This window comes from Thunnus thynnus, chromosome 8 (assembly GCF_963924715.1).
Source record: "Thunnus thynnus chromosome 8, fThuThy2.1, whole genome shotgun sequence".
Classification (NCBI taxonomy): domain Eukaryota; kingdom Metazoa; phylum Chordata; class Actinopteri; order Scombriformes; family Scombridae; genus Thunnus; species Thunnus thynnus.
The window spans coordinates 10,647,612-10,663,546 of NC_089524.1; the positions used below are offsets into that span (position 1 = coordinate 10,647,612).

General features: G+C 38.9%; 1 protein-coding gene across 1 annotated transcript in view; it reads left to right on the forward strand.

The window, feature by feature from the left end:
- lepr (leptin receptor) overlaps window positions 1-9,630 on the forward strand; it is a 45,627-nt gene extending 35,997 nt beyond the window's left edge. The window contains exons 13-22 of the mRNA XM_067596441.1: window positions 412-626; window positions 1,307-1,458; window positions 2,143-2,296; window positions 2,584-2,666; window positions 2,751-2,964; window positions 5,432-5,638; window positions 5,748-5,831; window positions 5,971-6,064; window positions 6,601-6,676; window positions 7,661-9,630. Coding sequence (XP_067452542.1) covers window positions 412-626; window positions 1,307-1,458; window positions 2,143-2,296; window positions 2,584-2,666; window positions 2,751-2,964; window positions 5,432-5,638; window positions 5,748-5,831; window positions 5,971-6,064; window positions 6,601-6,676; window positions 7,661-8,587 — 2,206 coding nt within the window. The 3' untranslated portion in view covers window positions 8,588-9,630. The remainder of the gene's footprint in view (window positions 1-411; window positions 627-1,306; window positions 1,459-2,142; window positions 2,297-2,583; window positions 2,667-2,750; window positions 2,965-5,431; window positions 5,639-5,747; window positions 5,832-5,970; window positions 6,065-6,600; window positions 6,677-7,660) is intronic.
- Window positions 9,631-15,935: the final 6,305 nt, after the last annotated feature.

The window sequence follows — 15,935 nt, forward strand, 5'->3', positions numbered from 1 at the left end:
ACAATGCTTTCATCAAGTAAATAACTAAGACCTGGGAATGTGGCAACGTCGCTAAAAAGAATTAAGATGAGGCAAGAAACTTGAGATGATTATATTGGTTTTAAACATTAGCCAAACTTGTGTTCAAAACAAAGGTTAACAGTAGAATTTCAACTCAGACTGTCTGTTGTAAAATCCATCCACGTGACTTTCTTGTGCAATGAGGGGCATTTTTTTGTACATTCACTTTTGGTTTTAGTAGTTCAGAGTCTGGCAGAACTTTTTGTCCTGCCATCATAAATGATAGAAATGTTGGCAAAAAATACTGGTACACATCTGCTACACTTTACTTTTCTGGCATGTGAAACTGTACAGATCAGATTAGTGGAGAGAAAAGAGAGAAACATAACATGAGACCATTTTTCACTGCAGGTGGGCTGATCTGCCATGTGATATAATGGAGGAAAGGGAGAGAGCGGGTGAGAAAGTGGGGGAGATGGGACCTGTTTGCCTTCCAGTCCGGTCCAGGCAAAAAACCTGTACCATCCATCCCCTGAGGATGAACTGCTACAAGCTGTGGCTGGAGGTGCCGTCCCGTCTGGGCCCTATCTGGTCCAAACCTGTGTACCTGTCACCCATAGATCATGGTGAGAAAGATGAATTTGCAAAAAAGGAAGAGACAGTGACTAACTTGTTTTTAACAATTCTTCAATGCTCATCAATCTGTCAAGATGAGAACACATTGTGCAACACTATGTCTTACCGTATGAATGATTTTTTTTTAGCATACAGGTATTGTTTGAGCAGTTAACAATATGTCAATATCAATATTTGACAATGTAAAAATATGCTGTTAAGATATATCAGTTGATTTTCAACATAATTTACTATATAATATAAACAAACATTTCTGAAAGGTTTCCTTTGAACAGTTGTTAAACAGTGGCACTCTGTGGAGGGCAACCTATGACCTGGAAATAGCAAAAACAATATTGTCGGAATTTCCTGCCATTGGAAATACTGAATGGTGTGTTTTGTATGGTTGTAGAGCACCTTTAAATATTGATGTTAAAAACACTGATTGCGAATGATGTCTGTAGACCCTGATAAAGGTATAAGAAACATTCTTGTCAGGATTTATAGTAGACTTATAGTCTATCTAGCAAGCTTTTTACTTCCACAACAATGTTCGTCCGTTATCCAGCGTTGTTTTTATCAGATCTTCTACAACAGCTGTCATACTTTTACATATACCAGCTTATACTAAAGAAGTTTGTGAAATTGCATGAGGTTAACAAGGTTTAACGCCCTGCTGTTTCACCTGCAGTGAAACCCCACACACCAACTAATGTGAGGGCAGTGAGCCGGAGCAGAGGGGTCCTGAGGGTCACATGGGAACCTCCGTCTCTGCCAGTCGAGGGGCTCCAGTGTCAGTTTCGTCTCCTTTCATCTGCTGTCAGAGCTCAGCCAGAGTGGAAGGTGAGACTTTCCGTTTGACTGTTAATAATGATAAACCAGAAGCTTTGATTGAAAGTTTTGCTAAGCAATACTATGGATGGTATTTTGCTGATCTTAATATAGGAGGTAAAATTGAAGAAAGAAAATTGTGAACCCTCTAAATATCAATTTGCATGGAGATATTGGATAGTTAGCAAATGATCGATTGCCACAGAGCACTTCCAACTCACTACTGTTCATTCACTGTGAAATTTTTATTGTGAAAAAAGTTCACATTAAAGTATCTTTCCAAAATATCTTTCTACCTTTTAAGAAATCTGTTGATCTATAAAAACAACAGCAACCAACATGTAGGAGGTTACACAGGTCCAGGACTCAGGTGGTTCAGCTAAATGAGTCTCATATCTCCTTAAATGACAGAGGATGCTTTGACATGGCCTCACCTGGTCAGGTCGACATGAGCTGGTATGAGCTGGTTCCTGTCCACTGATTAAAAAATTCTCTTTAAAATTGGACGCGCACTATTTATGGTTTCCATTTGCCAAACAAAATGATGATGAAGATGAAGGAACAATTTTCTCTTTGCTCAGGTAAAGTGGATAGATAGATGAACCACATGTGTACTCCATTCTGAGATATTTTCCACTGGTTTTATTTTTTCTAAATGAGCCTTACGTAACTCTGAGAAAAACATCATGTCTTTAGGTATATAATCCAGTGCGGGTGCCGTGGGCGGAGGTTGCGGTTCCGGACATGTGCCGTGTGTATGTGGTGCAAGTGCGCTGCATGCACATCAACGGCACCGGCTACTGGAGCGATTGGAGTGACTCAGTTTACTCTACACCGGAAAATAGCAGAGGTAAAACACCATAAACATCACTCCAGAACAAAATTTCAAATCACACTAGCATTTTAAAATCATGACAGCCTTGACACAATGTTTTTCCTGCGATCGAAGTGCGTTTGAGATGCAGGTTGATGCTTGATGTAACGTTTTAAATTACATGTGACCTTCTGATTTTAGTGCTAATGGAAAATGGCACACATGATGCACTTCATACCGTCCCCCCCCCCCCACACACCACCACCACCACTAACACAGAGGTAGAAGCTGTCACGTGATGTTATTGTCGGTCTCCTCCTCAGCTCCTGACCGTGGTCCTGATTTCTGGAGAATTCTCCAGGATGATCCATACAGAAACCAGACTAATGTTACTCTACTATTTGAGGTACAAAACTCACAATATAAAAATATTTAGGCTTATAAGTAAAACATATCATTAAAAATCATGTGTTGTTCTGCTTTATTCCAGCATCCCCCAATGTCAGTGCGCTCTTACTGTGTGGATGGGTTTATAGTCCAGCACCAGTCCTCAAGTGGTGCTGTGATGAGGGAGCGGATCGAGCTGGTGTCCTCCTACAGCTTTGAGTGGAACCAGGAGGTCCAAACTGTGACTGTTGAGGCCTTCAATAGTCTGGGGAGCTCTGCCAACAACATCAAAATGACACTGGACAGACAGCCCAAACGTGAGTGAACAAAGACTCTGATAGACAGTGAATTTATTCTGCTATTTGCACATGATAGTGAAATTGTTGGTATTCTGTATTCTCGTCACTGTGGCCTGAGTTTGTTCCTAAGGATCAATGAAGTCTCACATTATCATTATTGCATCAGTGCTGCAGGACAAATCCAAAAAAACAAACTCTCAGTGCAAAATGTGCGGCCTCTACTAAAATGATATCTACGGTAATCCAGCATCATATGACTTGGCATGAAATCTGAAGGCTGGCTGAAACAATGAAAGGACACAATAATAATCATAAGCTTCACTGTGCAGAATGACGTATGTGCAGAATTTGACACCAGAAGGCTGTTTTTCACATTCATCTGCGGAAGGGGGAATGTTTTTCTGTGACTACTGCAGTGAAGTAGGAGGCATCTTGTATCCAACAGTTTAACTTTTGAAGTGAAAAATATTGGTATATTAATTAATTCTGTATTTTTAATGAGGAATAGATTTTAACAGGGTATTTTTTTGGGGGGGGGGCATATGAGAAATAAATTATTATTAAAAGCAGAGCATTTTTTGAAACATGTATGGAGGGGATCTTTAATAAAGACTAATTTAACACAAAACTCACATTAACATAAATATGAACACACAATCATGAATACAATTTCTATTATTTACATATACAATTTCATCATAGAAACAACCCTAAATGGCACCTTAAAACAACCCAGAAGCTGCCAAAATACATAAAAATAAATAAGACCAATCCAAAACAACAAAGCAAGATTTGAGCAGCTAGAAGAGAGTGCAGACAGTTTCTGCAATGATATTTTTAATTCTCTAACATGCTGTTATGTTCCAGTAAAGACTTGAAAACTGTGACTGAGGTCAGAAGGCTTTGTTGCATTGTGAAAAAAAAAATGACCTCAGGTTTTCATCAGTGCTGTCAGATTCACGGTCAGCTTTTACATTCAGAGGCATGTGTGCACATTGGAAGAAAACAAGGTGTTTAATGCCGTCCATTCTGATCAAAACTGCATGAAAACAGGTATATGTGTATGTCCAGTCATGTTGTTAATTCATTTTCCTTTTGAGTGGGACACAACAAAAGTTAATTAAACTGAATATTTTTATCAGTTTTTGTTTTTCATTTCCTCCCAGAAATGGATTTCTCAAAAACATCCGTTTCTGTTTTTGAGGTTTTTTGAGCTGAGACCATGTCATTCATTAGACTGTTTTTTTATCATTAAAATTATTTTTTTTTGTTCTTTTTCTCATTACACGTCTCCATTTGGGCATTTATTCAATGCACACTGTCCATTTAGGCATGACACTTAAAATGTGTATCTCTGGTGAGCCTGTAAAAGCCCTGATTGAGGCCCTGCAGCCATTATATTTAGGAAGTAAGTACTATTAGCAGCATTTTAACAGAAGTAATGAGGTTCAGTTTTTAATGACAGTACTCTGTGTAATACGTTGAGATGTTTTTGTGTTTGTGTGTGACAGTTGTGTATCCGTCCCATCACTCATAATTCAGAGGAAGGCATTTTCATTAAACTAGTAACTGGCAGAATCAAATTGGTTTTCCATGAAGATGGCCAGTTTCAGTCATTTGTTTCTGTTGCAGGCTAAATAAGCCAAACAACTGTTATGATTCACATCATTTTCATACTCAACAAACCATTTAATGACCCCATGTGACCTGTAAGTAAGCATCTGCGTTCATTATGTTGCTCTGCTCATTTATTCAGGTTTTTCACCTGTTGTCATCTGTCTGTATGTGAAAAACATGCCACTTAAAGTGGATATATTCAGATTTTATATTAACAATGCATCACATGACTACATGTAAGTGATAATTATCAGACTCTGCAGTTTATCAGCCCTGTCTAGCTGAGCTTTTAGCTCAGTGTTTTGGTGTTCTGGCTCGCAACTTCACTTGTTTCGGTTTAATCTCATCACTCTAGGGGTTGTTTGCAGCCACAGCAGGAAGCTGTTTTCAGTAAAAGAGCTCTAATAAACCCACTGTACACTACCAGCCCAGCAATAAACAGCAGACAGACTAGCTGGGGAACACAGTGCGCATCAATTTAGCAGCTAAAGAGCTAGATAACTCCCTCAGGAGTTTTTCAAATAATACACATGGTGACTGTAACGGTAGAAATTAACTATAAATTTGTTGTGATGGCCAAGTCATATGTTAGAAGTACATTGCTCAATTGTAAATGCTCATAGCTTCCAGAAAATTCAGGGTACAAGAAGTGACTGATACAATTCATAATTTATGATATTTGCAGTCACCAGATCTTAACCCAGTTGGACCCCAAATAACCTGACGTGTCAGACAGCGCTCTCCACCTCCGTCATCAAACCACAAAATGAGAAATTCAACTTTCTAAAGAATTTTCCCAAAAGGATGAGTCATCTGAGGATATTTCATTATACTGACCACACTCTTTTCTTTCTTGTGTGTCCTTCAGGCCGCTGTGTGCGTTCGTTCCGTGCGCTGGTTATCAACAGCACCTGTGTGTCTCTGTCCTGGAGCCTGCTGGACAACAGCTCTATACCTCTGTTCATGGTGGTTCAGTGGTTGCCACAGAGGCAGCAGGACCCTGATCACCACAAAGGCCTGAGTGGAGAAACATGGGCCAGAGTGCCTTACACTGACCGTGCTGTCTATCTAAGAGGTAACATGTTCTCTGTGTTTCATTTCTCATTGTATCTGTTAACAGAGTGTTTCTGTGAAAGAGCGAGTAGTCTCTGCTAAATTAACCCTTAACTTGACTATAATCTCAGGTGATTTCTTTGGCTCTGAGGAGTACGGCTTCTACTTGTATCCTGTGTTTGCTGAAGGCGAAGGGGAACCAGTGTACACCATAGGTATGCACAATATGCACAATATGGTTTTCAGGCTGTTGTGATGATATCATATTAAAATATCAAAGTTTTTGCAAGAATGGTCCCCAGCAGTTACACTGTGCCATTCAAAGGTCTGATGTGTATTTTCCACCTGTTACAGCCACCAGAGGAGACCCTGCAGCCTACATGATGCTGATGATCATCTCCTTCCTCTCCATCGTCCTGTTTGTCACCCTGGTCCTCTCACAAAACCAGTAAGAGCTCCTGATTGGTACAAAGATTCCAAATCTTCAATGGCATATTTACAGGGATTAAACACTTAAAATTAATTAGTTAATTATTAATGATGTATAAAGATTTTGAGTTTGTATTATGAGCAGTAAGGACACAAAATGATCATGAAAAAGCTGCTGATATCAAATGAGTTACCTTAAGTACAATAGTTATCTTATGAAGGATACATTACTTTTTGACATGCAGGTGTTGCAGTTTATTTAATAATTAATCTTATTCCTGGTAGAAATTCTACAGCATCAATATATACCGTATTTGTTTTTTGCTCTGACACCTGAAAGAAATGATAAATCACATTAATCTCTGGGGAGCAGTCTAATTTAGGGAGCAGAGACACTGACCATGAAAAATTAGTGTGACATTTAATAGGTCACAAGGGTGTACTTACACTTGACGCTTGGCTGCAGGGAGGTGGGGAAATTAGATGAAAGAGGAAGAAAAAAAGTGTTTTATACAGAGAGATGCAACCTAAGTATCTGCTGCACTTTGTCTACAGGATGAAAAAGTATGTGTGGAAGGATGTGCCCAACCCAAACAAATGCTCCTGGGCTAAAGGACTGGACTTCAAAAAGGTAAAAAATAATGTGAAACTACAGAGATTTCCACAGAGTCCGCCATGTTGCGCTGCCATGTTTCTACAGTAGTCCAGAACGGACAAACCAGACAATGGTTCCAGGGAGGGCCCTTTGCGGTTTTGCAAGTTTCACAGCCACCACAGTGTCTCCTACACACTTGGAAGGGAGGGGATGTGGGATGGGGGTGGGGTATTCAGTTTATTGCAATCTGCAACCTCACCACTAGATGCCGCTTAATCCTGCACACTGGTCCGTTAAAAAAAACCCCCCAAAAAACAAAATATATTTTACGCACAATATTCTATTAGATGTAATTTATTTGCATGATACTGTACAGCATTGTGAATGTACGTAAGGTGCTGTAGATTGATTAACAAGACAGTCTAAAGTCATGCAAAGTCAAAGTGATTCTTTGAGGCTGAACTTACACACTGCGATGCTGTGTGCTAAATGCTAATATCAACATGCTCACAATGACAAAACTAACATGTTGATGGTTAGTAGGTGTAATGTGTATGATGTTCATCATTGTAGTTTAAAGTGCTAACATGCTAACCGTTGCTAATTAGCACTAAACATTACAAAAATTCGAAATTACAATTTTGACTTGATGATGGAGCTAGATAAAAACTTAAGAGATCACCAAATTGAATGGTAATCCATCCAGTAGTCACTGAGACCAAACTGTTGTTCAGTCTGGAACAAATGGTGGAGCAACTGACTGGCAATTTACATCATGCAAATTATCTTTTAGTACTCAATGGCTGCACATTTACATTGTGACATGTATACTGTTATGTAAGTTTGCAATGCTACCCTCAGGGAGTAATGCACTAATACAAAACATGCAGTTCATTCTCCCCTCTTAAACTTTTTCTATTGCAACTTAAATACTTAACAATGTCTTTTTCATGATTTCAATTATATCTCAGCTCATATTCTGAAAACTAATGTTTATACTGTTTTTGTATCTCTCTCTAGGCTGACACGTTCGACCACCTTTTCCAACCCCCAGAAGGCCTGCCAGCCTGGCCGCTACTGCTCCCTGCTGAGAACATTTCCAAAGTCGTCATTGTGGAAAAGACTGACCTCTCAGCTCTGACCACAGGCTTGGTCCAAACCCCGCTTGTATCCCTAACCCCTGACACAGCCACTGCTTTAGCTATCTCTCTTCCTTCAGGGTTTAACTCTGACGTCGACCAAAGCCAATCCATGGAAATTGAGGCACTCCTGGGTGGAGCTCACTCCTTAGCCCTTGGTTTGGATGCTTTAACCACTTCAAGCCTGAGGATGGATGAGTTACAGCTTGTCGACCTCCCACCAGATCAGGTCCCAGGCACCAATGACACCTCTGCTCATTCTTCAGTCACATACGCCACTGTGCTGCTCACTGATAAAAAGCAGGAGCAGCAGCCTATTCATCTCCATTACAAGGATGGTAGTGGCAGCAGCTCCAGTGATGAGGGCAATTTCTCTGCCAACAACTCAGACATTTCTGGATCTTTCCCCGGTGGCCTGTGGGAACTGGACAGCTGCCGAGGTGGGGAGATGGACGACCCGCGGTGCTCCTGCTCCTACAACTCTGTGGAGGAGCTTTCTGAAACATCAGAGCAAGAAGATGAGGAGGAGGTGAGAGAAGGGAAGGACCTGTATTATCTAGGTATGGACTATCCAGTGGAGGATGAGGAGAGTGAGGGAGAGGAGAAGAGAGAGGAGGATACAAAAGCTGAGCTGCTCAAAAACGTCGTTTTGAACAGAGAGGCCTGCTCTGTGGAGTCACACCCTTTGCTCGGCCCTGTGGACTCGAACGAGCCCAGTGAGATGCTGTCAGCGTCAACACGTGGCTTTTCTCCACTGTACATGCCTCAGTTCAGAACTGCTCCTTGCACGAGGCAACTCACAGATTAACCACAAGAAACCAAACCCCAGCTATGACTCTCACACAAGCTGCATTCATATATCATCTATTCCTTCAGACATAGTGTGGTGTGGAGCTGGATAATGTAAAAATACCTCCAATGATGTATGACTCAAAGTTGATCTTCATCACTGCTGCTATTGTGTGGCACAAGCCTCATTTATAGGCATTTCTTTCTTTCTTTTGGGGGATTTAAACCCTAGTTTCTACTGTGCCAAACAGCTCCGTTGCAATCATGTAGCAGTGATTACTGATGCAGGAGCACTAACTGAGAAAAATGAGCTCAAACATTTTCAAAGGAGGTTAGGCTATCAGAAGAATATGCAGTTAATGTTCATGGAGAGCAGCAGCCAACAACTAGTATAGTGGTCATCATAATCAAGCTCTGTATGACTACATGTACTCATCTGCTCACACCATAATGTTGAAAAAAAGCTGTCTTTGATTCTCTGCTGAATTCTCTCAGTTAAATTTTAAGTGAAACATGAAAGAGCTTCAAAGAGAATACATAAATGCATAGAAAGCGAGAGAGAAAATGCCCATAATCTCTTAGTTTTGGTTTTCTCAAATCACATTTGACTGTGAAGTGAAGGCCCAACTGGGCTGTCAGTTCAAAGATACTGTATTGGTGTGACTAAATGATGAAACAGTTGTTAACGATGAGTAATTGCAGGTGATTTCTGGACTCGTCATTCTCTGCATCAGTAGGCAGCTTGCATTTCAAACATCTGCATGGTCTAAATCACTCACCAACCCAAAGAATGTCTTTTTGTACTTTGTGCTGAAATGTATTTGAGACTTTGTTACAGTATGTGAAAAATATAATATCTATTTTTTCCTGTGCTTGGCCATTTTGATGTACAGCTGCTGTCTGGTGCAAATAAAAGACAAAAGAATGTATATTTGAAACCAGAAGAAGAAATTAAGAAATTAAATGTCATGAAAATATTGAAACGTAAGTGGACAAAAGTTGCTATTGTATATTTAGATATTTTGTCTATTTTTCATGTTGAAAATAAAGTATTTATTGTGAGTGTGTGTGGTTTGTAAAACAGGGACCAGTGCTATCATTGAACTGGTTTATTGTATGTTGTGACACTGACAATTTTATCTCTAAGTTCTTTTGTCTTAAATCCGTATTTGTTAGAATTATTATAAAATCTAGGGATGGGCGGAGGGAGGGAGGGAGGGAGGGATGTTCATCCTCACCAAACCTTTAGAAAATAATGAAATAATTGAATAAGTAGATGAACACATACACAAAAGCATGCAGACTCTACAAACATGTACTGTGCACATGAATTTCCTAAACAGCTGTAATATTCTGTCACCTTGTGGCTGCAAGAGGTAAATACAAAGCAAAGAATCAAAATTATGTGACTCCAGAAATACATATTTGTACTGTACAGTATGTGTACAGTATGTATGTAATGGATATTTTTCTGTCTGTATATATATGTAGTCATATGGTAAATTAATGACCTGTGTTGATGAATGAACCAACATAAACACATTATTTTAGTTTAGCTACAGTTTAGAGTTTAGGAAGTCTAAAATCACACGTCATCTGGAACAAGTTACTCCTCTCTCTTCAATACTGTGTCAGTACAGTAATTGTGTGCAGTTAAATTTCATGCTGTGTTTTTTAGCTGACACCTGAAACCCATTTATTGTGTTTTGTGGAGATCACTTAAATGCCACTAGAGGTCACTGTAACTACACCTTCTGCACGCATGATGTAACCGAGGTTTAAGAGCTAATAATAGTGTAATTAAACTGCAAAAGTCAAAAAAGGGGCAATTATTCCTGTTCAGATCATTTAAATATTATAGTAAATATCTGGCTTTCACCATGTGTAGTGTTATGAAGGCAGCTTTCAATATTATATTTTGTAATTGTCATTTATTTTATTAAAATTGTCACATCTTGCTTGATTAGTTTTTAAAAACAGAGAAAGAAAGTCATGAATTATCTGACAAAATGAGTAAGCCAGTTCACAGACACCAGAAATTATTTCACGTACAGTAGATTGTGGGAACAATTCCCATTTCTGTTTTATGTAGTGTATTATCATTTTTTTGATTGTACATTAGACAGAAGACATAATTTTAAGTTCTACTTTGGTTTTATTACACCTCTAAATTAACAATAACATTTTTAATGTGTGGGCTGTAACATAAAAATTGAAATAGCCTATAATGTAAACAGCAAAATATGTCTATATGTAATAGATACGCTCTTCAGCAAGTAGTGAAATAGCAACGTTCAGTTCAGCTCAACCTCTGTGTTTTTTTAAAGCAACCACACTGAATTGAACCATGTGTAATAAAAAAAGTGACAGAGCAACAGATTTTTGTAACAAGAAATGTCACATTCAATTTGTCATCTAGATGTATTTGCATATTTCAGCCACAAAGAGGCAGAAAAGCATCACTCATGCAGCCCGGTTATTTCAGTGATGTCAGGGAAGCTGTATCCTTAAAGGCCCTCTCTGTGTGTCTTGTGTTCACCATAAAAGGATGGTGCAGAGAGCTGCTGGCTTTGGCAAAGAGATGTTTGAAAGCACAAAGGCCTGACACCATGCTAAATTCAGATATGGTAATAGAATGAGGGAAACACCAGAGAGAGGGAGAAGTTGGTCATTAGGATACAGTGGTGGAGCTCAGGGATATATTTTCTGAACTGTGGTGAGAGAACTACTGTGAGATGATAATGACTTCAAGGATCCCAGCCTGAAAGCCACCCAACCTGACACAAATGTTTCAAATTAAGTTGCAGACAAAATGACATCCCACTCATGATCAAAAAAAAAAGCTGAAATTAAAAAATGATGCTCTCTGTCTAGTCAAGTGACCCAGATTCCTCAGAACCCCTCACCAGTAGACCTCAGTACATCGCTTCCTGGTCTGCAAACCAGCAGCTTAACAAGGGGTCGTGAGATAAGACGGCCTGCAGAGGAAAGGCTGCACATGTGAAAGTTCTTTGGCATTCTGCTGATCTTTCAGCTGTAACAAATTAGCATCACTAAAGCCAGATCGAGTTTTGATTTAAAAGAAAAAAACAGTATAAAATGCAGTTTGAAGAGGTGAGTGACCTTCCTAGAAAGGTAAGAAATGTCCAGTAAGAAATGTATTTGAGGCAGACTTTAAGGAAAATACTGTTTCTCCTTTAATGTAACTTTGTCTTGATTTGGACAGTAAAGAAAGTTTTAGTGAGCCGATTAGGTCTTTGAAATCCTCACAACACTTTCCCAGTGAGATGGTGTAAACAAATTAAGTATCTGTGAAATGCAGTAATCTTGTTCTTAAGATTGAGATTTTGTTCATTAGTGGTGAAACACTGACTCTGAGAAAAAAAGATTATGCATATTCACTTAAATGTCCTTTCTGAAGACCATATGAGGCGTTGAATGTTCCTGGAACAAATTATGTTCAAAGCCACAGACTTGCCATGACCCAAGGAGATTTCTACAGTAGAGTACATAATTGTGAAATGTTCTCACAGAACTCACATTGTCATAAAGTTTCTCGGTTGTCAAATGTGATGCTAAGGAAAAACTGGTTCTGTTTTCCTAACAAATCAGCTGTGAAATGTTTTAAGTTCACTCTCACAATAAAATTCAAACGTTTTTTGGGGTTTTTGTTTTTGCATTAATGCCTTATAGATTTTGTTGCCATAACAAATATTTGACAGAATGAATATTATATGCTAAAAAGCTCACATGACAATGCTAACATGCTGATGTTTAGCAGGTATAGTGTTTACCATGTTCACCATTTTAGTGTAGCGTGTTAACATACTACCATTTGCTAATTAGCACTAAACACAGGCTGATGGGACTGTCATAAGTTTTGCAGGTATTTGATGGTGGACAAATTCAAATTTTGACCTCATGATGGTGCTGGAAGAAAACTCATGGGATCACCAAAGTCAGTAGGATACATCATCTGGGAATCATGAATGTCTGTGCCAAATGTTATGCCAATTCATTGATGTTGAGATATTTCACAGGATAAGTGAAAGTGTTGACCTGCTAGTGACGCTAGATGGATTCATCCTCCAGGGACCATGAAGGTCTGTGCTAAATTTTATGTCAATCCAGCTAGTAGATATCGAGATTTTTCAGTCTGGACCGGTTGACTCTGAGCCACACCACTAGCATTGCTAAAAAGAAGATGACGCTGGGAACTTAGAACTCTTATAAACTTTGATTACACAATAACAGAAAAAAGTAATATGGAGAAGATATATGCATAGAAATTTAAGATATTATTTAATTTATTTACTTTTTGATTTATGCCTCCCTCTCTATCCTCCCTGGTCTCATTACCTGACCTCATCCTTATTTGGATCCATCCTTCTAGAAATTGCAGCCCAGTGTTGGCCTGTACTGACACTTCTATAGAAGTGTCCTCACCTGCCAGGAAATATCTCTGCAGGTACTTCAACTTTCTTCAAAAACAAACCTACATGTCCTAACTGATTTATCTTCGAGCTGGATGCTGTAGTCATCTGGAAGTCACTGAATGGCCTTTGAGCTGTGGAGGAGGAGGAGGTGGAAAAAAGGGAGGAGAAAACAACTGAGTCTACAAGAGAAATAAAAAGGAGATGTTGATCCACAGCTGTGCTGTGGTGAGTGAGAGGTTATGGATAAAACCTCAGGCATTGGCTTTAAAGAACCATACCAATATGTTTTAGACTATTTAGAGCACAACACTAACCATTTAGGTTATTGGATGTATTTTTTCTACTGTTCCAGGTATCCATTTGTTTTCTTTTTTTTAATTAATTTATTAACAGTATTAAAATTATATGAAAAAAGTCTGAAGTAGTTCTAACAGCAAATTTAAGTTTTTGTTGTGAGGTTATGTAAGGCAGACTTCTCAGATAAATCTGCATCAATGTAACAAACACTGACCAAAATACAATATTATGAAGACTCAGTGTTCATTGTAATGGATAAAACAACATTTACCAAAGTTCAAGAATCTGATAATTGATTTTCATACTGTACAAAAACAAACAGAAAGCAATGGCGGCCTGGAACTGTAGAAAAATATATCAGCAAATCTAAAACTTTATAGACTGCTTGTGAAAATAGTAAGCAAAAATGTAAGGCACACAAGATTTGTTGTTAAACCTACAATAGCTGATTTTTTGCTCACTTGGGGGCAGCCAAAATAAGCTGTAAACACAAGACTGACATTCTTTTAAATTGATAAGGCAAGATTATTTACCTTTTTACACATCCAGCATATATGGAGCATATGCATCAGCATCCATTTGGAATGGAGTTTCTGTCTACCGGATGAATGTAATATTCAGTTTCCTTCTAACTGTGTTTTTGGTTTCCACCAACTCCTGAGGAAAATATCAGCTCCTTGGTTGCTAAATGTTAAACAAATGTTTGTCTGCTGGGTGCTACTTTGTCTGTCTGCAGGTCTATACTTGGCAGGTATCATGTAGTCAGTTTATCAGTTTTTTAGCTGAAAACAGCTGCCTGCTGTGAACATGAAGAGCAGTGACAGTGAGGCAGAACAATAAAGTTGCAGACTGTAAAACCAAAACAATGAGCTGAAAGATGCTAAAATGCATTGTAGAGCTAAGGAGAACTGCAAAGTTGGGTGATAATGTGGATTCATAACTACGAATGACTCTTTTCATATTACACATTTGACCCATTTTCAATGTGAAAATATCAATTAGTGCTGCTTTAATGGCATAAATCTTGCAAACACACAAATACAATAGAATAAGACATACAATACCAGATTAAAAATGACAGTGCAGTGCAAGAAATGAATCAAAAGCATCAAATTTGGGTTAATAAATGACAGCAGCAAACAGAAAAGTCTTCAGTCTTGATTTAAAAGAACTGGGAGTTGCAGCAGACCTGAACTTTTCTGGGAGTTTATTCCAGATGTGGTGCATAAAAATTGAAAGCTGCCTCTCTATGTTTAGTTTTGTCTCTGGAGACAGAAAGCAGACCTGTCCCAGATGACCTGAGTCTGGATGGTTCATAACATAGCAGAAGATCAGTAATGTATTTTGGCTCTCAACCATTCAGTGCTTTAACAGGAGTATTCTGAAATCAGTTTTCTGACAGACAGGAAGCCAGTGTAAAGATCTGAGAACTGGAGTGATATGATCCACTTTCTTGGTCTTAGTGAGGAGTCAAGCAGCAGCGTTCTGAATCAGAGTCAGCTGTCTGATCAATTTCTTAGGGAGACCTGGAAGGACATTGTTACAGTAGTCGGGTCTACTGAAGATAAATGCATGGACAAGTTTTTCCAAACCCTGCTGAGACATAAGTCCTTTAATCCTTGATGTATTCTTAAGGTGATGGTAGGCTGACTTTGTAATTTTCTTAATGTGGCTGCTGTAATTCACGTCTGACTCCATGACTACACCAAGATTTCTGGGTTGGTTTGTGGTTTTTAACATTACCAATTGAGGCTGAGCACTGACTTTTAATCCTTCTTCCTTGGTTCCAAAAACATTTACATCAGTTTTGTCTTTGTTTACTTGAGGGAAATTCTGGCACATCCAATCATTTATTTGTTCAATGCACTTACTCAGTGCTTGTATCGGACCATAGTCCCCTGGTGTTATGGTTATGTAAATTTGTGTGTGGTCTGCATAATTATGGTAACATATTGGGTTGTTTTTCATAATCTGAGCCAGGGGCAGCATTTAGATGTTTAACAGAAGAGGCCCCAGAATGGAGCCTTGGGGAACTCTGCATGTCATTTTTGTCCGCTCAGATATATAATTACCTATAGACACAAAGTAGTCCCTGTCCTTTAAGTAGGATTCAAACCAGTTTAGTATTGTGCCAGAAAGTCCCACCCAGTTTTCTAGTCTGTCTAGTAATATGTTGTGGTCAGCTGTGTTGAACACAGCACTGAGATCCAATAATACTAAGACTGAAATTCTGCAACTGTCTGTTTAAGTGGATGTCATTGAAGACCTTAAGAAGAGCTGTCTCAGTGCTGCGGTGTCAAAATCCTGACCGGAAGACATCAAAACAGCTTTATCAGTGATTCTAATTAAAAATGGGATGTTTGATATGGGCCTACATATAATTGTTCATTAGTGAGGTGTCTAGATTGTGCCTTTTTAAGAACAACTTGATGACAGCAGTTTTCAGGGCCTGTTGGAGGAAACCTGAGAGAAGAGACGTGTTGACAATTTGAATAAGATCTGAGGCCATGCAATTCGAAACATTTTTGAAAAAGCCTGTTGGCAGAATATCAAGGCAGCAGGAGGAGGATTTCAGATGTTGTATAATGTTCTCTAAGTTTTTATGGTTGATCAGATACAGTAAGAGAGAAAAGT